The 24,824-nt window shown below is 35.0% G+C and overlaps 1 protein-coding gene across 3 annotated transcripts in view; it reads left to right on the forward strand.

Annotated features, from left to right (window-relative positions):
• The window catches only part of LOC136035366 (GATA-binding factor C-like), a 56,408-nt gene extending 33,258 nt beyond the window's left edge, over positions 1-23,150 (forward strand). For all 3 annotated transcript variants that reach the window (XM_065717123.1, XM_065717125.1, XM_065717124.1), the window contains exons 4-6: positions 2,239-2,364; positions 18,860-19,201; positions 21,306-23,150. In XM_065717123.1, coding sequence (XP_065573195.1) covers positions 2,239-2,364; positions 18,860-19,201; positions 21,306-21,338 — 501 coding nt within the window. In that variant the 3' untranslated portion in view covers positions 21,339-23,150. The remainder of the gene's footprint in view (positions 1-2,238; positions 2,365-18,859; positions 19,202-21,305) is intronic.
• Positions 23,151-24,824: the final 1,674 nt, after the last annotated feature.

Below are 24,824 nucleotides of genomic sequence, written 5' to 3' on the forward strand. Positions count from 1 at the left end.
TGGCTTCAGGCTCTTTTTGAAATTCTCAAAAATTTATTTTCGTAAAAAAAACATTCTGTCAAATCTGTAAATAGTTCTTAGGAGTGAATCCCTAAGAGATCCAAAGGCGTTAGAATAAAGTGACTTGTCAGTGTAACTCATGCAAAAAATATGATCTTCGGTATTTTCAATATGAGTGACAGCAAATTTTCTGTTAAGGGTTTTTGACGATCACAGTTTCAGTCTCATTCATACAGTTCATTCTTACTATTCTAAAGAATGTGTCTTCATAATTAAGGAACAGTGTTCTCCTAAATGCGTATAATAGATGTTGTGTCCGCATTAACGTCAGTTGGATTTTTTTTTCTCTTAACAGTTTCTTTGAAAGAGTGTTAGAAAAATTTTGCTGGGCCATGATTTGCTGTTTATGCTACTGCCATAGCCATGGAAGGCTAAATTTCACTAAACGTATTGGTAGTTTTAAGATCAAACATCAGCTCCCTGAAAAATAGCTAGTGTTTACCCTTCGTGTTCGTGTTCATTCCAGACATAGAAACCGAGATTGTTCTGTGAATTTCGTTGCTGATTACAATCACCAACGTTTAATAGCTTCGTTTGTAATGGAGATTAAATATAAGCGGAAAAATAGCACCTCACAAAAACAATATACATGTCAAGCACGATTTTTAATAATTAAAGTTAATGGAAATACTAAACAATATATTTTTAATTTCGAGGTGGCTATTTTCTTCAAATATGTCAGAATCCAGTATAGTAATTTTCAATCTTTCTAGTGCATACCTCACTCCCAAAAAAGTAATAATAAGTTAATACATTCTTAGGTTTTATTTATGCATATAAGAAGTGTTAATAACAGGTTACTATGTTCTATGTTGGCCAGGGTAGCAATCTGACCGCTTTAAATCTGAGTTTTTATATCACCACTAATTTGCAGGTTCAGACCGCATGATGCTAAAAAAAAGATATAGTGGGTTGAATGATGCATTCCTCGTGCTTTTTTCATTATCATTTTTTTGCATGTATCTTAGGATGCACAAGCGAATCTCCTGTTGACACTTCCTTCCTACTGAGCCACGTTTTATGCTTTCTGGATAAGGTGCTGATAAACAGGAACGGATTAAAATCAATCTACAACAACAAATTCATTTAAACTAATCGCCACAATCAGAATCTTAGGGATGATACTGGGAGACTATTATCTTTAAAATAAACAGGGTCGCGAGATATGGACCCGTTACCTTTGCGTCGTCCCCGAAATGAGAGGGTTTATGGGCGTAATTTAACAATTAAGGAGTCTGAGAGATTACCTTGTAACATGTAGGACTAAACTGTGATATCGTGGAAGCTGGAGGAAGTAAGGAGACACGGCAACAGGGCAATTCTCACATTCAGGCTCTCAATGTTTAATATTGTGGGATCACTTAGTCTACCAGAATCGTGAGATAAGGGATTGGAGCCTCCGTTACTGCCACGAAGGTAGATTATATGGTGACTGAATTTTATAAGAGGTATAGGCAGAAGGGGTACAGCCTAGCGACAATATTTCACTGATACCTGAATTTGCCGAAATTATGCAGGATAAAATTTATTGAGTTCTTCTATTGAAACCATTTTATGCGTCATGGAGGAGCATTTTGAAACTGTGCGTAAATTTTCAATTTGGTTTCTAACTTCGAGTTTGTTTCCTCCAAATTTCTCCAAAAAATCGTATTTTTCGTAAGGACTCTGGAAAGTCGCTTGAACATTGTGACATGGAAATTTTTTTTGGTACTTGTGAACACACTCAATAAATGAAGTTAGGTTCTTTTGTGAAACAAACTACGATGCAGGTAGATTTTAATTAAATATTTGCATTTGTTCATTATTCATTTGATTCAATTCAATTCAGAACATATTCAGTTTAGTTTGCTACGCATAATGATAGAAGATGGTGTCTGAGCATGGATTTTGAAATGAAGATTTGGAATTTCCCAAAGACTGAAAAAGAGGTAATTATATTTTTTTCAGGATAAGGGAACACAACAAAACTGTGCCTCAATGGACATAGCATGACTTTATACTCTTACGAGGAAGAACCTAACCTAAACTGCATCGTAGTTTGTTTTACGAAAGAACCTTACTTCACTTATTGAGTGTGTTCTGAATAATACACAAGTACCTTTTTTGATATGACAGAATGCTCGTGGGAATTTGAAAGTGGAATTTGAAAGTTGCCTAACAAAACGTATATTTTTTTAGTCAGCCGCGAGGAGAGCAGGAACAACTTGTGCGAATTGTAAAACGACAATGACTACACTTTGGCGACGAAACCCGAACGGAGAACCTGTTTGTAATGCCTGTGGTCTCTATTTCAAACTACATAATGTAAGTTACTCTTTTTTAAGTTTTCTTTACTCTTATTTTATTTTAGAAAGGGGCAAAAACTGGCTTCTTCTGCACCGAAAATACTGTGGCTGTGTCAGGCCCATATGCGTAATAGTTTTAGGGGGGGGGTCTAAAATAGACAAATTCTGTTGAAAATACAAGAAAGTATTTGAAAAATTGCGTGGAGCTCGATAATTTTGCGGAGGAAGCATGAACCCAAAGGCTTTCTTACTTACGTGACAGAGCTAAGTCACAAATCCTATGTTGTGGCTTAAGTTGTTTGGAGAAGCCTATTATTTATTTTTACCAATGAGTAGCCAGGCTTGTACAAAGAAGTTTATTCATTTTTTCAGGACTGGGGGATATCTGACATAAACTGACAAATATACAGGTGGTAAAAAAATAGATGGACATATAGAGAAACTTGTGGAAATTTCGCTATTTTGTGTGAAGTTTGGAAACCGGAAGGTTTCGAAGCTGCTCGCAAACCTGTCAATACCCGTGTGTTTTCCCAACATAAATCGGTTTTGAAAAAATGAAATGAGGGGTGGTAATTAAGTCCGATACTAACAGCAATTATCGCAATTTTAAGCAAATTAAAGGATTGCATTTTATTTAAAACTAAGATAAGACAAAACAAAAATAAATTAAAAAACATTCAACGTAGAAATGCCCTAAGCACTCACTGAATTTAGACTACTCTGTTTTCCAATTTGTATTTTTCAAACAGTCTAAGCTATCAATTGTAAAAATTAAATTCCAATAAGCCGAACATAAAAAACGAAATGTTTTAAAGCAAAAATTAAGCCAATATTAACAATTATTTTAGAATACTATTTTAATAGACCTATAAATTTATTGTGCTAATATCTTGTCCTAAGAAGAAGGGATCAAAACAATAATGTTTATTTTTGCTGGCATGTCTGCCTAAACAGGTTTGACATATTTTGCCCGTGTAATTTGATTCAAACAACCCACATGTCTACACTGGTGGTCAACCATATTAATCAGTCGGACAGACACTTAGATCGAAAAGTGCCCATTGGAAAATTCAAGTCGTTTTCGAGTGATTGATTATTCAATTGAAATTTAAAGTTGTGACATTTTGGCCTGTCATTCTGTATATGTTTCATACCTTGTTCTTTGAAAAATAAAATACTTAACATGAAAATTCAAAACTCTGATAGGTCAATTGTCCAATTTCGAAAACGGTGGTTCTAATATAAGTTCTTACTTACGATTTTGATTAAGGGAGAGGGCAGGGAGGGAGGGGGCAACTACAGAATGTCCATCTTGTTCAACTAATGATATGGAAAGTCTCCTTTTGTTATTCATTAATACCACTCCTCCTGGTAAAGTTCTGAGTTTTCTTTCCAAATATAGATTTTACTATTACCAGGATTTAGCTAGCTCTAATTTGAGCCGATCTGAATTTTTGTGTAATTTTTCAGCGACTAAGCAAATTCCATGAAAAATCTGATTGGCTCAAATTAGTGCTAGTTAAAACTCCGTATGAACAAATCTTATTGTGAATAGGATTTTACGGCGAAGAATATTAAAAAATTTAATTATTGGTGACATAAATACTAGCGTGTATTAGACCTATTAGTAAAGTAAACTTCCTTCTTGCTTGAGACTGACGGTACTCATTGAATTAGCATAAAATACCTTATTGTAATTTTTTCTTAAAGTTTTTGAATCTATGATTATCGAGGGTAAGACTATATCTAGGAGCGGGGTTTGAACCCCTCCCCTGAAATGTCAGGACAACTCGTAAAAACGTAGCAAAAATGCATATAAATTTTTTTTGGTATTTTCATCATATTTAGTTTTATTTCATTAGCATTAACCAAACTTCCCTTCTCGAGTACTTCTCGCATAATGCACGAATACCCAAATTTCAATGCGTTTTTTAAGTTTTTGTTTGTAAACCCCCTCCCCAAAAAACATTCCCCCCAAAAAAGAATCCTGGATACGACCCTGATTGAGGGTAAGGTTATCAAGGACTAGAAAGAAATTCAATAGAATTGAGCTTTGGAAAAAAGTGTCTGAATCATTTGAAAACTTGCGTAAGAGGTAAAGGAACTAATAATATATTACATAAGGCTATCCAAGGAGCTTATGCAACTTTGACCTACCAATAACAGTAAAAATATCTTATGGTTGACTTGGAAGAAATCTGATGATGACAAATAATATAACATGTATACTTTTGTAGGGTAAAGCTGTATATATATATATATATATATATATATATATATATATATATATATATATATATATATATATATATATATATATATATATATATATATATATATATATATATATATATATATATATATATATATATATATATATATATATATATATATATATATATATATATATATATATATATATATATATATATATATATATATATATATATATATATATATATATATATATATATATAATCCTAAGATCTTGGGGAAAACTTTGAGCAATTCTAAGGTCATCTCCCATTATTAAGAGGCGCAGCTCTGAAGGTCTCGGAAGCAAGCTAGTGTCCCTTCTAAACGAGCCATCGTTAACTGGCATGGTTCTAAAATCCGTCAAAGATAACAAATTCAAAACCTCAACAGACTATTAGTTTCAATTCGACTAAAACTGGAGATAAACTGGTAAAGATCAAGTTATCATCACTTACAACCGGAACAATGCATATCAAGTCCGTGCCGACACTAAGTGCCGCCCTCATTTAAGCACCCTGTTGTCAGATTTTTATACAGCAGCCGAGAAATTATTACGTCCCAGGCGTCCTTGCGTCGCGACTCGGCGTCTCTCAGGAGCATGGCTCTTTGTAGCTCTTATTACAATGCTCCCAGATTTTGGAAAATTTGCGGCATTAGTTTTTCTCAGGGTCTGAGATCTGATAAGTGTCATACTTGTCATAGATGACATGATGTCCGCAAGTCAATGGAGGAAAGATAACATGATGGCTATAAAAATAGAATGTTTCCCTTTTGTGCATCTGTCATCCACGGTGAGGCTCGCCGTGAAATGATGCACAATAAATTTAAAAACTAAGTTTCTGCTTTACAAAACTAAGTCTTTCTTTGCTAGATCTCAGTGATTCTGTCAGTTTATCAAAAGATTAAACCTTAATAGCAACTTTATTGTTGTGATAAAGCTACAAAAAAAAACAAAATTATTCTAAATTGTTAAGTTGTCATATTTCTTAAGCGCAGAAAATTGCAATAGATGAAAAACTAGTATAAGGAGGAGGAGGATAGGAGAAATTTTGGTTAAAAGTATTAGGAAGGACACCTTCCCACACACAAAAAAAATAATCGGAGACTATACTGAATTCTACTTAAAAGTAAAAAAAAACTTTTATTCAGGGTTTTGTGGATTTGAATTCTTCTCTCATTTTGAAAGTATCATAATTTATTATCAACTATCATAATCTCTGAGCAAATCTGAATTTTACGGAAGAGCAAAAATATTTCATTTAATTTTGTATATCTCAATTGTTATCTTCCTGCGTCAAAGTTATTAGCAAATATTTTCGTTACAAATTTAATTCCAAATTTAGTGTAGGCTATTGTTCCACTCGGAGAATAATTGTCTCAATCACTTATTTACCTAAAATGGGTTTCGAGAAGCAACACAGAATATCTTCTATATTCTCTGCTTACTTTCATCCACTAGTTCTGCGTTCTTGTTTTATTGATGTTTAGTCGTTTAGCACGTTCAGTCATGGCTAATTGGGTCCCTTCCCTACTACATTTTACACATAATCCATTTCTCCAAGTTTCCGCGCATCGACGTGTGTAATGAGGAAGATACAGGATTCCTGGAGTTTTGAAGTCATGCTCACGCGTTAAATGGTGATTGATAAGAGTAGCCTTTAGCCCCATTTGTCCGGTATACCATCAAAGCCAAAATATTCGGATTCCTTCTTACTGGACAACATCCGATATGCTGCGTTTTCTTAAATGGATTAAATGAAGGCGATCTATCTTTGCAAATGATTTAATCAGATTTTAATTTAATTGAATCGCATGAATAAGTAGGAATTTAAACATTTACCATTTTCTATTTCATATATCATTCGTGTTTTTTTTTTTTTTATTAGTGACTCCCTCTAGAAATTCTTAGCCCTTCTTCTATGAAATAAGTTGATGTGTGAGACCCTAAATCAATATCCTTTTACCCTTTATTGTTTAATTTATGTAAGTGATAAACCTTGAAAACATGGATCATTACGCTGGAATTATGTGTATAGATGACCAGATTGTACACAGTATAGGAAACAAAAGGAATTGAAAAGGAAAGTTCATAATTACACAACTTCACAGCAAGGCCGTATCCAGGGTGGGGGTTTACTGGACTTGAACACCCCTCCTCTCCCAATTTTTGTCTGATTCACAAAACAGGTAAAGAAAATGTATATAAACAAGTTTTGATGCGTTTTTATTCTTTTTATAAATCCAATTTTCGTTTTATAAACGTCTTGACCGTCCAAAACCAAACGCATACCCTAGACAGGTACCCCTAGAAGACCTATCTTTGTGGAGGGCGCATTCCAAACCCCGATTGTCATTCGAAATTGCTAGGTTGCATTAAAAATGGTATTGCTTTTTGAAAGTTAATGATTAAAAACGGATATGTTGAGCGCCGTTTCTACGTCACCTATAGACGCAGCTGGGCTGATACGTGATATGACGCATTTAACTTGAATCCAGCTTTAAGAGCGAACGTCTTTTGATTTTGGACAACAATTCTTCTGACACTCAAAAATACTTTTACACTTTTAATGTAAACGCATAAATATCGAGAAACGTTTAATTAATTTCTTTAACTTTTTTCTGCATCCCGGTTCACTCCGTTTTCAATTAAAAATATTACAGGAAACTAACCAGTTTCTTGGTTGCCGGAAAACTATCAATTCAAAATCCTATCCGGTTACATACTATTTGCATATTCCCTGATTTGCGAATTGCATGACTTCTTACTCGCTATTTCATCCGTATTAATTATTGGTCTCTTCTGTGGTAGTAGCACTGCTTGTCTATTTCACTTTTTGTCTCATGTTTTAACTAACTGTGTGGTCGACCATGTTAAGTTATCATTCACTAATATATTAAATTAACTTGGTGCTGTGATGTGTCCGGTGAGGATTTACTTTCCCTTTCTAAAACGGAGCTGAGGGTCAGTCTCAGTCAGCTTCTGAACATTGTTAAAGACAGTTTGTCGTAAGGGACTTTTTCTCTTGTCCCCCTTGACAGGAAATGGTTGACTTATCGAAGATATTTTAGAACCATGTTAAAGCATTAACAAATCTACATGTTTCGGCGAAAAATATAGACGAAGATAACAACCTTCGTATAAAGATAGAATGATAAACAAGCCATAATATTTTGTATTTTGCTAGGGGGGAAATGATTTTTGGTGATTGGCTGGTCAGTCTTCCCGATCAAAGTTAATATTTTGGAAAAAAAATGGTGAAAATTGATAAAACTTCCGTGAAATCGCCAGACTTCGTGCAGTAACTTTATCACTACATTTTTTCTGAATGAATGAGCACATTAGAGGAGGGATTCCTCCTCCCTTATTAGAGGGGTTGAGACACTGAAATTGTAGGTTGAAGACTCGTAAACTTTATTTTGAGGACTCGTATTTGCAACGTCGCTGTATCAGAAAACCTATGGAGGAAAGAAGAAATTCAAATAATTTTTAGAGAAGAAGTGCACTCAAACCATCTCTGCTCTAATCCTTTGAAAATGATTAGCCTTGTACACAAGGGCGCATCTAGGATTTTTGTTGTTTTTTTGTAGGGGAGGGGTGCATTATTTTCTCGAAGAGGGGGTGGTTACAAAAAAAGAACGCGTCAAAATATTTGTTTATGTGTGTATTTGTTACGTTTTCACCAGTTGGACAAAAATTTCAGGAGGTTCAAGCCCTGCAACCCCTCCCTCCTGGAAACGGCTTTGCTAGATACGCCTAAGCGTATCAGTCCTATCTCTGAAGATTGTTGTTGTTAATTGTTGAGGAATTGGGCTAACCAAATACAGATAGAAATATATATGTTTCTCGAATTCTATAACAAACTGATTTCCATAGGGTGTTTTGTTTCGCTGTTTCTGTTTCAAGTCGGAGTGAGGGGGGTTTAATTTTCGCGATTTCCTGCAGGGAAATCAAAACCGCGTAAATGACTATTTTTAAGCAATTAGGGAAAAATGCTGTTGCACCGATATATCTCATTGATCTTTCCCATGAGAGGGAAAGGGGCATGGCCCCATTTTTGCTCCCCTTAACAAAGACCCTATTATATACTAAAAAAGAAAAACAAATTACAGGTTAATGAGTTTCACATACATTTTTGCTTTTAAAAGCCTACATTGTTACATTTTTAAATGCTGATTTTGCTATTAATGCCAAAAAACGAATATTTAATGCTTTGCTTTTACTTCTTTGTCATACAATCACATTTGTCAGTCATTTCAGCTACATTAACTCACAATGAGAATCCTACATAAGAAATAATTATCCTTATTTGCCTTAGATTTATACCCACGGGTTTAAAAGCTTATTTATGTACCACGTTTTAGTCCTTCTCAAAGGCCATGCCTGGTTGGTTATAATCCTCACCAATCCTTAAGATGAACCTTAAGAGGTATAGCGGTATTACGGCACACTTCTCGAGTTACACAGAAGATCCATCCTACCTGTCAATAGGAGCTGGGGAAACAACTTGAAAAATTCCGAGTCTCGCGACGAGTTCTTTCAGACGACACATCAGATAAACCTCTTCATTCAATGTATCATCTTTTCAAAAAAAGAACTATGAATAGGTCTGCATTCCTTTGCAACTTGTCAACTATAGGTCGCCCTTTGCTACTGTATACAGGGGGGCGACACTTCAATGCGGGTTTACTCATACACAGTAACCCCCCGATGAGTATGTTTTTCGGGGACAATTGGGGCTAGTATTGTGATCCTTGAGGATGAAGGGTCAATATAGCGAACAATGGCATGACGACTTTTAAATGATAGTTCAACATGTGGTTATTGTTACATTGTAAATCGAACGCTTCATTCATCCGTAATATAACAGGCTACATAGATCAGTTAATCCCAAGGCTAATCTTCATGGTCTTTATTTGCTGTTATGATTGAAAATTATAATAAATGTAATTGAATCCTTTTCAGATACACTCCAGGCTGTAGAAGTCTAATAGGAAATAAAAGAACTGTTCCAAATAGAATTTGGAAAAGTCAAATATAATTTTTTTCGGCAGGGGGGGGGACTAGAATAAATAGATATTGTATAAAATGAATTACAACAAATTAGAGGATATATAATGAATATATGAAACTTCCAGGATGGGGAATACGGGCACAAAACTTGTTTGTTATTTTTGGTTATTATTCCTTAAAGCTTTTGCTCTATTTCTGATCTAGTTTTCATTTATTTTGTAAATGTGTTATTTTTCCTACATGTCAAAAAAGTACTAGTATACACATTAAGAATCACAATAAATACTATCATTTTTTTCAAATAAATTATGCTATTGTAGTGTAATAAAGTAATGTGTATTACCAGAGAGGAAGGATATTATAGATATGATACTCTTAAAAAAGGAAATAAAACGAATATAATATATAAAGTTGCTATTCTAAGATGGACACTCCGAGCTACTTTTAACGATATTTGAAAAAAAAGTTGAAAAGTGACAAAATTTATACATTAAAAAAACAAACATAAATAATAACAAGCATATGCACCCAGTGAATTTCAACTGCTTTTGACAGTTGAAATTCAGCTCTTAGTCGGGAAATATTCCATGAAATTTAGACTATGTAAAATGATAAGAGAGAATTTGGATAAAATTATTACTCGGATCTAGAGATAAATGACACAAAATACCAATTTGATATTTCAATTTTCCCATTTTGTTTGTATACATTTTGTATATCACTGTGTGTTTGAGGTCTAATCTTAATGAAGTTATAGCCGTCAGTGTTTGGAAGGGGTATAAACTGGTTTTTAAACGGTGTTCATTGAGATGTTAGAGAAAATAAATATTTTCAAACCCTTTATTGAAGCTAAATCCGACAGTTAAATCTGGTATTCAACCAAGTCTTTCAATTAGTCCTCCACCTACTGAAATCCTCTTTTTGGAAACAATTTGTAAACTTCCTTCGCAGTTTTCGACTTAGTCGTTCATAGGAGATAAGGTTTGATCCTAATCAGGTGTTGTTTGTCATTTAATTTTAGCGTGCGTCTTTAAATCATTCCGATTAGCGACAATGTTACATTGGACATTCTTTAATCGAAGAAAGAAAAGAACACTAATTAAGCCGGCATTTGCGAAGTATTTCACCCCCATGGTTTCATCTAAAAGAGTTAGAGTCATAGAATGCGCATGATCACAGTACACCCGCAGTTTGCTCAAAATGTCGGCTCCGGTGACTTGCTTACATGCAGTGAGCAAAAAACACAGAATCATCCAACATCATCTACCAGCTCGTCTGCAAACAGTACTCTTCGTGCTACTTGTTTCCTTTCTTTATGATCTGGTAATGACTAGCAGCAGAACATAACGAAGAGTTTCTGCCTCATCATCAACAATCTTGCCCTGCCCTATTTATATACGGCCTACAATGTTAAGCCTTTAGATTTATCGACTAATTTTTATCCGATTTTTTTACAAACTGTCTGGGATTATGCCATGGATATTAAGAAAGCTAAAATATTACAAAAACACCGAAATGTCAGATCAAAAAAGGGGGCGTGTTTCAGCATTGATATGAAATACACTTTCACGTCTCATAAAGTGTTTCTGATATAGTAGTATTTTTGGTCAAATACTGAGGAGCGAATAATTCACCTGTTATTTGCCGTTTTCACCCCACCCCCCTGAAAAAACTCTAGCCCATACGCCTGGCTCCCAAGGTCAATAAGTGACTTGCTCATTCTTCAATAATACTTTAGAACACATAATTTTGTAGTTTTTAGTTCCAATTGGAATAACTCCAGTAGCTTTATTATTTTCTGCTAAATCATTGAAATATAAGACTTAGCCAACTAATTTAAATCTACATTGATGGGTTTAGCTAACAGATCCTCAATCAATTTCATAAGACAGGGTCATAGACACTGAGTATTCCTCCTCCTTTTTATTTCTAGTAAAGTAGTCTATGTGAAGAATTGCCTGGATAATGTATGTTTCTACTACAATTTGCCTAAGGGTAACTTTAAAGCATGCTCACCAATTTCAGGATGAGATCTGTAGCCTAACCCCGCTTTGGGAAATGAGTGCTAGAATCTATTCTAATCCAAATTAATGAGCTTCAGTCAATACAGAAAAGGTAAAAACCAGCCATCAATACTTCAAAGAAGCCTGGATTAAAACTTATTTTTATTTAATTCTTTAGTTTTTAAATAGTAATATTTTACTATGGCCGAGTGGGTTGGTGCGCTGGATTCGGGATCCCTTGTCTGAGAGGATGCGGGTTCGAATCCCGGTGTACCCAATTCTTCAGTTTGGGACGGGGGTCAGTGGCGTGACTCTGTAAGCTTAGCCAGAGTCGACCCAGCTCTAAATGGGTACCTGGAGAAATCTGGGGAAGGTAAACAGGAAGGGTGTGCGAAAGCACAGGATGGCTGGCCCCCAGCCCCCCCATTGCACTTCCTGGCTGAAGGGCCAAGAAACGGAGATCAGCACCGCCGGTACGGACTGTAAAGTCTAATGCCGTATCCTTTACCTTTTTATTTTGGGGTAGAAGGAAAATATCCTTGTTACTCCAATAATTCTAATTTGGTTAATTGAATTATTTCTAACAGTTTTGAGAAGTTTGGTCATCTCGCCATGGGAAAATCAAATAAAAGCTATTATTTCTCTGAACCTTCTGATACACACACCAGCTAGGTTTTATTTGGTTGAAACTTTCTGAAGTAGTAAGAAGACACTAAAAACTAGAAACTGTTTACAAACTTAAATTGATTACGAAACAAAATCCTTCCAAACAGGTTTTGTAAAATGCAATAAATGAATAAATGTAGAGAAGAGATTAATGCATATAGATTTTAATTTAAGACCTTCCACTAAGACCGATGACGAAACATTAAATTGTACAAAATCGAGAGTATTTTTCGATCTCCTTAACAAGGTACGCATCGAGATGTTTTGCTTATTTGAAATCCAACATCAGATTAGTGTTTGTAAGTCCTAAATTCAAGAATATTGTTTGTCCAAATTTTTTAAAATACCTTTCGGACGTTTTTCATCATGGTTTGAAACCACGGGTCCAAATCCGTGGCAGCCTTTTTGTACTTGTTGCGCATCCAGACTCTTCCCTGGATCCAAGATTTGTCGGTATGCAGCTTTTCAAGGCAGACTTTCAAGTGGTGTTAATTTTTTTGGAGCATGTCACTGTTTCCATATGAATACTTATTCGGAATTCCGTTCTGTAAAGGGGCACAACTTCAATGAAAAGATAAAAATGCACGAATTGTACCAAACATAAAAAGAAATGAAAGGTTTAATCGTCTAGAAGAAAGTGTGGGCCTGAACCCCCCATTACATACGCATCTGGTTGCTTATTCTGTTTTGGTTTTCCAAAACCAAGCTTGTCTTTTTTTTAGTTTTTGCTAACAAAGTTAATTTTCTTTATTATTATGATTATTATATCTTTAAATAATATTATTATTATGATCTTATATGACGAGATGTATTATAAGACACTGGAAAATGGGAGGACTGGGCTTAACTACTTTTAAGAAAGTATCTGCGAAAAAACAATCATTAGTATTTATGTAAATCTTAGAGGATTTAGTCACTGAACAGTGAAAAGAATACTTCCACAGGAAAAACCTATAAAATGGCAGTTATTCAGATGAATATTTACGTTTTCAAACATAGCACATACATACATAGATTATCCTATACCCTCCCGCAAAGCTCCACGGAGTGGAAAGGAGAGAAAAGTATATTTTTGCAAACAGAACAACAAGATATTACTCGTTATGGTAAACCTAAATAAAAATTTGAGGTACTTCTCTTTTAAACGAAACACTAACGAATTACGCTCTGTAAGACAAAAATCGGTTTGCCTAATGGTTAATCCTAATGGAATATACCAAAATATAATATATTAACAAAATCACTAAAAGTTAGGAACGATATGTACAGACAAGTACCAAATTTGATAAACCTATCGTTCCAGTGCCGTCATTTCAGGGATCTGGACTTGCACCTCGTTTCAGAAAGACCAAATAATACCTTATACATTTTTCCTTAGCAGCACCGTTCCGGCCAAGTAGATTTTACTCTTAATGTGGGCTAAAGGCTAGAAAACGAAAAAAAAAATATGAGGAAATAATTTGACAGACCGGATCGACATTTGGCTAAGAGCCTCGTATAAAGCAATGGTCAAAGGTTTTGATGCCTGTTTTATCACTTCCTCAATTTTCTAGATCTCTTTCTCTATACCCCTTGATCAACAAGGAAATTATGGGAACTCCTTGACAGAAGCTCTCAAAGGACCACTTGAATTCATCCTATTTTTCGATGCAAACAATAACAGTTGAGTTTATGGTCCCACAGTTATTTTCCTAGATTAATTGAAACTTGATACTGTGACAAGCAGTTATACTTTGAATGCGACAAGGGTTTCCCAGTCTTAAGAACGTGACTGGATAACAACATAAGATCCTCGTCTTTATTTTAGCACGTACAATTGCAATAATAATTGGCAGTGTTATTAAAGAGGTCGTGGTAACGAACTGTAAGTAAGGAGTGAATCAGCCCAATAGTAACCGAAAATCTAAAAAAAGAGAGTTTGATAATAATTGTCTTATCAAAAAATTAGCTTTTTAAGCTGATTCCAAATATATAAAATTCTTTAATTTCAATATTATTCTTAAAACCTACCAGCCTGAGAAAAATTTCCTGATCTTGAATGAAGGGAAAAACACCCTCCAAAAAAAGGCAAGCAATCTTAATAAATCACACCGTCAAGATAGGGTCAGAGAACCCTACTGTAAAAGTTTCAAGCTCCTATCCACAGAAATGTGGAAGTTTGTTATTTTATATCAGAAGAAAGACAACAGATTCAGGTTAATTTGTTTGTTTTTTGTTTTCGTTTTTTTTTCACAAGGGGTGATCGTATCGAACCGATAGTCCTAGAATGTCGGAAAAGCGTTTATTATAACGGAAGTTCTAGTGCCCTTTTTAGGTGACGAAAAAGACTGGAGGGCAGCTATCCCCCTCCCACGTCCCCAATGACATCCGATCAATATTTTTGGATAGCCATTTGATTCAGCGCAGTTGAAAACTCCAAGAGATATGCATTCAGGGATGACATAGTCCCCCACGATCTATGGGGAAACGACTGTAAGCTATATAATTTGTCATTATTTACATGTGGCATCTGTCATTGGGAAATGTAGGGAAAATTGCTCGCGGGGAATTTTCTCCGGGGGAGGATTTTTTCCCTGCAAGAACTTTCTGTGGGGAGGAACATTTTTTAGTGAATTTTCCAAGGGAAATTTCAGTCAGGGGGGGGGGGGTTGTCCTGGCATGATTTGAAAAAATGGTTGGAAATTAAATTAATTTTTTTTAAGTGAAAGCAAGGAGCAACATCAAAAGTCGAAACGAACAGAGATTATTCTTTATATAAGGGGAACTGCCTCCTCCTCATCCCTCGGTCTTTACGCGAAATTTGATTTTTTTTTTTTTTTTACCCCTTATCTTTAAGAGCGAATCATGAAGCAGAATGGCCAATGAACGTGAATGATAAGTATTTTCCTTAAAGAACATTATGACTTTTGTATAAAAAGTGAGGGTTGAGGTAGGGGCAGTCCCCCCCCTAATATATGGAATTATTTCTTTTCGTTTAAACTTTTAATGTTGCTTCTTACTTTCAGTTGACACTTTTTAATTTAAAAAGACTCAAGAATTCCACTCTTACGCTTCTGTTACGTCTTTCTTCCAACTTTTTTTTTTTTTTATACAACCAGGCATTTTCCAGTCTAGGTAATTCGATTGTAAAATCATTTAGCTTTATTTTTGGTTCGTTGATTTGGTTTGTCAAATGCTTTATAAACAAATATTTCTTTATTTCATGATAGCCTACTCTTTCAATTTGGTAGTTTTCTTCAAAATGTTCGAATGTATTTAAAACATCCTTTAAAGCAATTTTGTAATTTAGGTTCTCCACCTAACTTCCATAAAGATTCAGACTAATCACATAATTAGGCTGAGTAGGCTATATAAGGCTATTAAGTGCTCTGGCGTTTTGATCTGGGTCACTTTAACTATCCTTGATGGGATTTACGCAGGCACGTGAGCCTCTGTAAAACGACTTTATTTGTGGGGGGATTGGGAATTTGGAGCGCAACATTTTCAGTGGAGAGTCAGAGAAAATATATTTTTGTCACTTGTTTTGTAATTTTCAGAACCTTAGCGATGCAAGGCTCCACTACCCTCTACCCCGCAAAATTTGTGTCTCTCGTGGGGCTACTGATATTACCAACCTATTCTTGTTTTTAAACATGGATCTATTCACATTTTAAACTCTACAAACCTTTTTGTTTCTTTTGAAGTATGTTTATAGCAAAACACACCTTATTAACTTGACATTGTTTTGAACATTTTTCAAAAGCCAACATTCTAAGCATAACTCACGCTGAGAAAATAGTGTTTACAATTAATGACCACGGGTGCGAACGATGCCATTTCTTAAGCGTTAACGAGCCTACATTGCCATTGACGGGTTATGAACAAAAGAGTGAAAAAAAATTTACGGCGACCCTTTGGCCGTTTCGCCCCCAAATATACAACCATACATCCTCTAAGGGCATGATTTTATTACATTTTGATCTTGTTTATAGCCTTGTCAATTCATATTAGACACATTCTTAACTAGATATACCTTCGTGAATGGACCACCAATATTTTGCTCATTGTGTTATTACTACCGAGGTTGGATTGACAAATCATCCGTAAAACGGATCAATTCAAGGATTGGGGAAATCAATAGAGTTAAAGACATAGGATGACTAATTGAGTTTCATGGATTTTTGGTTCTTTTAACTGTTGTTGTCATGCCGTCTAACAGTCATTGTTTTTGAATGGTGCAAAAATAATTGCAATATCATTCAGTTGCTGTTTTTTTTAATTATGATTTTTATTATTAATGTTTGGTCCTTTGTCCATGGATAGCTGTGGTCAGCTAATCGACCACACGTTTAGTAAGCTCATTGTAATTAATTTTTCGTTTAATGGGCATTTTCAACTTTTATTTCCAAAAAAAGTTTTTGGTCCAAATGATTTTAGACCAAAATGTCAGCTTTTCCTTGAAATTTTATTTTATCAATATAAATTCTCTTTCTTCTTGAGGCAGATGACGGCCTTTGTAAAACATAATGTCTTCTCTTTCTTCTTGAGGCAGTTGACGGCCTTTGTAAAACATAATGTCTTATCTCAAGGTGCCCAACGTGTCTTATTGGTGTATGGCCTATCATTATTGACACTCGATTTTTTGGTGAAATGGTGATGATTGTTTTAAATGGTGTAAAATACTCGCAATATCATTCAGTTGCTGTTTTTTTTATGATTTTTATTATTAATCCTTCGTCTTTTGTCTAGCTAGGGGTAGCTGTGGTCAGCTAATCGGCCACACGTTTATTAAGCTTATTGCAATTTTCTTGTATTTTTTTCGTTCAATAAGCATTTGCAACTTTTATTTCCAAAAAATGATTTTAGATCGCAGTTTCAGTTTTGTCGAAATTTCATTTTTCGGTATAAATTCTCTTTCTTCTTGAAGCGGTTGATGGCCTTCAAAAAACATAATGTCTTACCTCGAGGTGCTGAACGCGTCTTATTGGTGTATAGCCTATCATTATTAACAATCAATTTTTTGGTGACTTTTCTTTTGATTTTTGGTGAAATATTGGTGATTTTTTTCAATGGTACAAAAATACTTGCAATATCGTTCAGTTACTGTTTTTTTTAATTATAATATTTATTAATAATGCTCCGTCCTTTGCCCAAGAATAGAGGGAGTCAGCTAATCGGCCACACGCTTCGTAAGCTTATTGCAATTAATGTTTAATTTTTTTTTTGGTTCAATAAGCATTTGCAATTATTGAATTGCGTTCAATAGTGCTTTTTGAAACCTATTAAATTAATTGTTTTTTATTCTGAGTTCAGCGCTCAATAAACAGCCGTTCATTTTTTTCTAAATAGAAAATTCATGGTGTTTATATCCATCGGGATAAATACAAAATCCTCCTGTTCAGACCTTCTTTAAAAGTGGCCGCAGAGTTGCAAGATTTTGATTTCAATTTTAACATTTTTTTATTTATTTCAACTTCATCTTTTGGTACAATAGGAACAATATAGTCTCATAGACTTTGACCAGTAAACTTTTACAGTTTCCTCAAATTTTCAAATTCGTTGCATAGAATTAATTTTGCTGTCCAAAACGGCTTTTAACATAGCATAATAGTTGCGATTATTCAATAACTATTGGAATTAATTACAACAAGCTATATTTAGCGTCGAGTGGGACTGGCTATCCTGCCTGGGGCAGGGGGCTTGAGTGTGGTTGGCAAAATCACAGATCGACATCACGTTATTTTTTTAAAAGGGTTATTGTCACTCCGGGAGAGGATGAGTAGAGACATTTGGTAATTCCTTGCCTTACAATTATGAGCCAATGTTAGTTTCAGGGGCTGTTTGGCTTCACCAGGCTAACTATCAAGCAGTGTTTTTCTATTATCCAACCTAAAACTAGAACTAGGTAAACGACTAGCGACATATTGGACATTTGTGACTGTGACACCAAACACTGTAATATGTAAGCGGAGATATGGAATGACTAGATATTAAGTAGAGGGGGAAACTCCGTCAAAGCTTGCAGAAGCCAAAGCTTTAATGGACTTTTTTACGTTTATTCTTTTATTTTGATGCCTAGGGAGGGCAGCTACCCACTCTTCCATCCATGTTACGCCCATGACTGAAAATGCGAGTTTTTCATAAGCATACATTGTTTTGTGTTATTTGAATTATATTGTATTTCAAATGGAAAAGTACATAAACATGAGCCTGATCCCCTCGGAGTACTAAGTATAAAAGTACAAACATAAAGAATTCATAGAAATTTGACTTTTCTTGCTGAAAAAAAAAATCCAATGTGTTCGGTGAATCTCCTTCCCTTGGAAATTGTTTACCACGGAAAATTTCGTGAATGCGCTTTAACTTACCTAACGCTATTATTGACAAAAGACAAAATCATTTAAAATTAAGTTTATGTTATTAGACTAGACTGTGCAACCACTAAAAGAACAATCGACTGCAGATTAAGTCATGAAAATATTTATTTTCTCAAATCATTGCCACTAATTTCAGAGTCAATTTTTGCATGAATGAAGATGCCTATTTTTACGTAGGGATTGTTCACTATTTTCGAGACTAAATGTATAATATTTCTTCAGGTGAACCGACCGTTGACAATGAAAAAAGAAGGTATTCAGACACGAAACCGCAAACTATCATCAAAGTCAAAGAAGAAAAAAGGCTGTTTAGGATTACCAGAAATGCTCGGCTCATTTGACAAAGGGTTTGCAACATTTGGTGCCCCTGGTGGGGCTAGCGCAAGCTCTTATTATATGTACAATCAATCAATGCATGGTGGAGGTCATCCTGGAACAGGGTTTATGGGAACTGGCGCAGCTGGAATGCACCATATGTCTGGTATTGGAGGTCTCAGCATAGGTGCCTCCTCCTCCTTTGGGCTTGGCGGAGGTTTTGGTCTAAGTGCTACCTCTGGCTCAATGGTGAGTATTATGTTGGTAGTAGAACATAAAATTTTGCTAAAGGAAGGTCGTTGAAAGTTACATGTCTGCTATGCCTTATTAGCAACTGTGTCATTTTAAGTAGTGGCTAGATTTCTAGCCAAAAAATTGTACTTACTCTTTTTTCGACGAAAACTTAGTTTTTCCTTGTAACGACTTTTTCTATAGTTTTAACCCACCACTAACTTTTTCTGGTAATTTTCTCTTCCTTCTTTGGGCTGGGTGGAGGTTTCTTATTGGTGAGTAGTATTTTGGTAAAGTATATGTTTGAAAAAGTAAATTTTCTTTAACCATTGTATTAAAATAAAGCGAGCCGTTCTAGTCGGGTGTTTAGCACGCTAGACCTGAAATCCTGAGGACAGGGGTTGGAGTCCTGGTTTCACTAGGTATTTGGTTTGAAACAGGGGTCAATGGTGTAATTCTGTAAGCATGCATTTGGTGAATATTAATCGCATCTAGTCAGGCCTTTTTGGATACGTTTTTTAAGGGGGATGATTTTAAAACATAGAAAGAAGCAACAACAAAAAAACAAGCAAATTACTTTCTGCTCAAATTTCAGGAGAGAGGAGGAAAAAAAAAACAAAGAACAAAATAAATCATGCGAATAATGCTAGAAAGTATGGAAAGGGTAAAAAATAAGTAAGTGTGTTAGGGGCCTCATTGGAGGCCAATGATCCCTCCTCCTTCAGCATGAAAGAAACTGACCCGGTGGTAGCCCTACTTCTCTCGTAAAATCCTGATACCCATTCCGCCCCCCCAGCCCCTGCCGATGATTAAACTTTTGTGGATTAAAAGACAATCTTATAAACTCATGAGATCCTTAGGGACTGAACCAAGGGACCTAAGAAAGAACCTTTCTTAGCGCATAAGCACATCTTGCACAACATCTTACATAGATAATTACTTAGATGTATGAGTAACCTAATGTCAATGACAGCCAGGTGACAAGCTGCTAAGCTAAAGTAGTTTGAACTCAAGTGACCAAATAAAGGATCGAACAGATGCCACGTGCAATTTGTTTGCTCTCTGGGCTTGAAGCATGTCTAACGACTGAATTCAAATGTTTGTGGCGTAAGGTATTACTAGGCAGATTTAAGGACTATTCAAGATGTCACTCTGACAAAAATGAGTGCAACCACTCATTATTGTCTCTTAAACAGAGTCAGCTTTTGGAGCTACTTGTTAGTTACGTCTATCAAAGATAAGTCTTATTCGCGTAAATAAAGAGGATCAAGTATAATGATGTTGAAATAGAATTACCCAGCGAAATATTTAATGATCGGAAGCTATGATTTGGATGTCCAATTTTGAAGTCTTTAAATGTATAATTTGATATAAAAATAAATAATCCTAAATAAGAGGCGAATATGAAGATTTACTAAAGGACAGAAGGATTTACTAAAGGCGTTTTAGGTTCTCTATATAATGAGACTATAAGTAGTGAAAGTTGTTTTCCAGCAAACAGTGAAGTTTTTGCTCAATGGTTCCCTGGAAATTCCTACTAAAATATCTTATATGGAGACTATAGCCGATCATTAATAGAAACTATGGTATTGTGAATATGTAATAGGTTGGAATTCTTAGAGTGAATGATTGGGAGTAAACGTATATAAACAATTTAAGATAACATTTTTAATTTCTTTCTTATGGGTGGTTGAAAATCATAATATGACTTTCAACCACATTTGGTATGATTTGAATTATGATTTCAAATCATATTATGAAATCATAATTTCTTTCTTACCTGATTTGAGATCATACACTTTTTGATTATTACCGTATCATATTGGTGAATAGATCACTTTCATAATGACACTGCCCATGGAGGGGGGGTTTTGTTATAAATGCAACACACAGTAACTATTTATAACAATTATACCAAAACTTCTTCAGTGAGAGTTCTTCAAACTACTTGCTTCATTCCCGAAATCGCAAAGTTGTTTTTCTTATTGTGTATATGTTTACCCAACTAGGTCTTTTTTTGAATTTTTTTTTTTACTTTCCCTACAGAAACTACTTTTTCGTTGTTGAAAATAGTATAATCTTGTCGAGTGGATTGAAACTTAATAACTGTATTTTTTTTCAGCAACCATCTTGGAGAACAGATTACGGCAGCTAGTCCCTCATAACCTGTACCTGATCAGACAATTGTGTGATACATAGAAGAATAGATGGGCTTAGATGGAACTTGGGCTTAGAATAGATAGCATGGAGTTATTTGAGCCCATTGGATTCTTGCCATTTTCGTTACAGTTCCCGTGGCAGTGTACTATGAATGGAAAGACCCTGTACTTATGTTTGAACGATTTTAGTTGTTAGTGTAAACAGATAGGCGGCCTTCTTTTATATTTTTTTTAGGTTTGGAATCTCTTTTAGATCCAGCAACACCAATGCCAAATTCGTTGACCAAATTTCGCTTCCTTGTTTTATTTGTATATTTTTCGACAAAAAAGTATTTTTGTTGAATTAAAAAATATGAGATATTATTTTAAATATAGGACGTACTATTAGAGTTTTCCATGCAGAAATGCTGCCGTGCTAAGACTGAAATATGCGTCTCGAATTTGTTCTCTCATCTTCAAAGACATACTTTACTTTAAAACAATTTAAAGCTTCTGGCTATACGGTTACACCAGAAAAAGTTTATGCAGCTTAAAATGAAAATCAATAGCTTTTTTTAATAAATACTTAGTTCATTTAGACCAATTAGACCAATAGTGTGTCATATGAAAGACGAGAAAAGTTAAAAGAGAAGCAAGAAAATCAAACAAACTAAAATCTTTAAATCAAACTTAGAAATAGGCTTAGAAAATCAACGAAGCATAACAATAAAAAGAAAGACAGTTTCACTTGGACACCGATTATGATTTTATTAAAATGATCAATGGCAAAATCAAAGCTTCTCGAAACACATTTTACCACCGTAGGAAGGTGTCAAAAAGTCAGTCTAAATAATAACAATAATAAATGCTCCACTTCAATAAAACCCAAAAGTAATAACAAAAATACCAAATATTGTGCTAAATAGGTATGGTAGATGATTTAGTAGTAAGTAGTAAAGTAAGACGGCACAGACCCTTAAGGTCCAAACCGACGGTTCTGATCTCTGTTTCATGGTCCTTCAGCCAGGAAGTGCAATGGGGGGCTGGGGGCCAACCATCCTGTGCTTTCACACACCCTTCCTGCTTACCTTCCCCAGATTTCTCCAGGTACCCATTAAGAGCTGGGTCGACTCTGGCTGAACTTACAGAGTCACGCCACTAACCCCCGTCCCAAACTAAATAACTGGTCACAACTGGGATTGAACCCGTGCTCCTTTGACAAAGATAAAATAAATAGGACAAAGATAAAGGTAGATGATTTCATTCAGAATGTATAATTTACAAAGTCCAGGAATATGGAGATAAGTCTTTTTAGCTTAGTACTGCAGAATGTGTCTATTTTTTGTTTTATGAATATTGACTAGTCAAACAAAAGCATGGAATAATTGAGATATTGATGCAATTTACTCGTAAACATTAATGGTAATCTTTCTTTGTAGATATGTCTAAAATTGAATATAAGCACTTCATAACAGATCTAATTATATTGGTGTCTTAAAAACACAACTGGTACTGCTTTTCATGAAGCTTACAGTAAGCCAGATTTTCCTTTTGTAATAAATTATAACCACTTTATACACTCGACGAACTTGTACCATTTGACATTCTTTATCCTTATTCTGTTTAAATATTTTCTGTCGTTTAGTCAGCATGTATTATTATAATTGTATAAACTGTATATTTCAAATTTTAGGGAGTATTTTATGGTTTATTGTTAATTGCTGTCAGATTCACTCGTAAGTTGTTCTTATTCAGCGAATTTTTGTTCTATTGTTCAAATTCGATGTTGTATGCAGTTATATTAAATTAAAATAATGTTTATTCAAGAATATCCTCTTTCTTGTTTCCCTACTTTTTACTAGAATCTTACCTGAATAGAGAGCAGGCTATAAAAACGGGTAAAGAGTATTTGTAGAACAGTATGAAAGGATACAGTGCAATCGGTCTGTGACAGGTTTTGTGTGTGGAACACATACCTGATTATAGTTGTTGCAAATTTTGGGGACCGAATAGGCTACCTAGAAAATAGAGGCTGGCTAAAAATGAAAATAGTGACACTGCGGCCTTTTTCTGCTTTATTGGAAGCAGGATAAGTGGCACAGAAATATGCTTTGCAATTCCAGCCACCATAGTCGCTGGTGTTCTTTGGTCTTTTGAAGCAAATTAAATAAAAAAATAAGTTGTTTTGACTGTAAGTAAGGAACGATATTGAAACTTAAAACGAACAGAAATTATTCCATATATGAAAGGGGTTTTCCCCTCCTCAACACCTAGATCTTTACGCTAAGGTTTGACTCTTTCTCAGAACTCTACTTTTTGAAACAATAAAAAACTTTAGCGTAAAGAGCGTGGCGCTGTGGAGGGGACAACCCTTTCAAATACAGAATAATTTATGTTCGTTTTAAGTTTTAATGTCGCTCCTTACCTGCAGTTAAAAAAAAACCTGTTGTTTTATTTAATTTCTGAACGTTTTTGAATTAATGCATGCTTTGATTTTGGCTCACCGCACATGAATAATTAAAACAAAATTTGCATATTTTTTTTTCGGCTGAATGGCTTTCTCATAGTTTCGATTGGAGGATTTTCATAAAAAGAAGGGGTGGGGTAGGAGGCCTAGTTGCCCTCCAATTTTTGGTTGCTTAAAAAGGCAACTAGAACTTTTTTTGACTAAAGTTTTTATTTTTGATAAATACACGTAACTTACGAATTAAGTTACGTAACAAACTTCTATATTTGTATATTTTTATTACGTATATGAGGGGGTTCGCCTCCTCGTCAATACCTCGCTCTCTAAACTAACGCTTGAATTTTGTCCCAATTCTTTAAGAATGACCCCTGAATCACAAAGGCCGTGGAATAAATAGTTGAAATTAATAAAAATACTTCAGCGTAAAGAGCGGGTTATTGTAGAGGAGACGAACCCCCATATTTGCGCAATAGTTTATGTTCTTTTTAGATTATAATGCTGTTTCTTACTTCCAGCTGAAAATTTTTTTGATTTATTTTCTCAATTTTTCTTATAATATTGCTAGAAAATCCTGCAGCCCCTTCATGGAAATTGTCTTCCCTCATGATAAATTCCTCCATGGAAAGATCCTCCCACGTAACCCCCTCCTCTGACCCACCTCCCCCCCCCTCAACATAAAAATGTCCCCCTGAAAATGTCTGTACACTTCCCAATAGCCCTTACTATATGTAAACGATGGTCAAAGTTTGTGACTTGTAGCCCCTCCCCCGGGGACTGTAGGGGGATTAAGTCGTCCCGAAAGATATAATTATAAGGTTTTTCGACTATGGTGAGCGAAATGGCTATCTCAGAATTTTGATCCCGTGACTTTGGGAGAAAAAATGAGCACGGGAGGGGGCCTAGGTGCCCTCCCATTTCGTTGGTCACTTAAAAAGGGCCCTAGAACTTTTAATTTTCGTTAGAATGAACCCTTTCGCGACATTGTAGGACTGCTGGTTCGATACAATCACCCCTGGGAAAAAAAAAAAAAAACACA

This window comes from Artemia franciscana, chromosome 14, assembly GCF_032884065.1.
Source record: "Artemia franciscana chromosome 14, ASM3288406v1, whole genome shotgun sequence".
Classification (NCBI taxonomy): Eukaryota; Metazoa; Arthropoda; class Branchiopoda; order Anostraca; family Artemiidae; genus Artemia; species Artemia franciscana.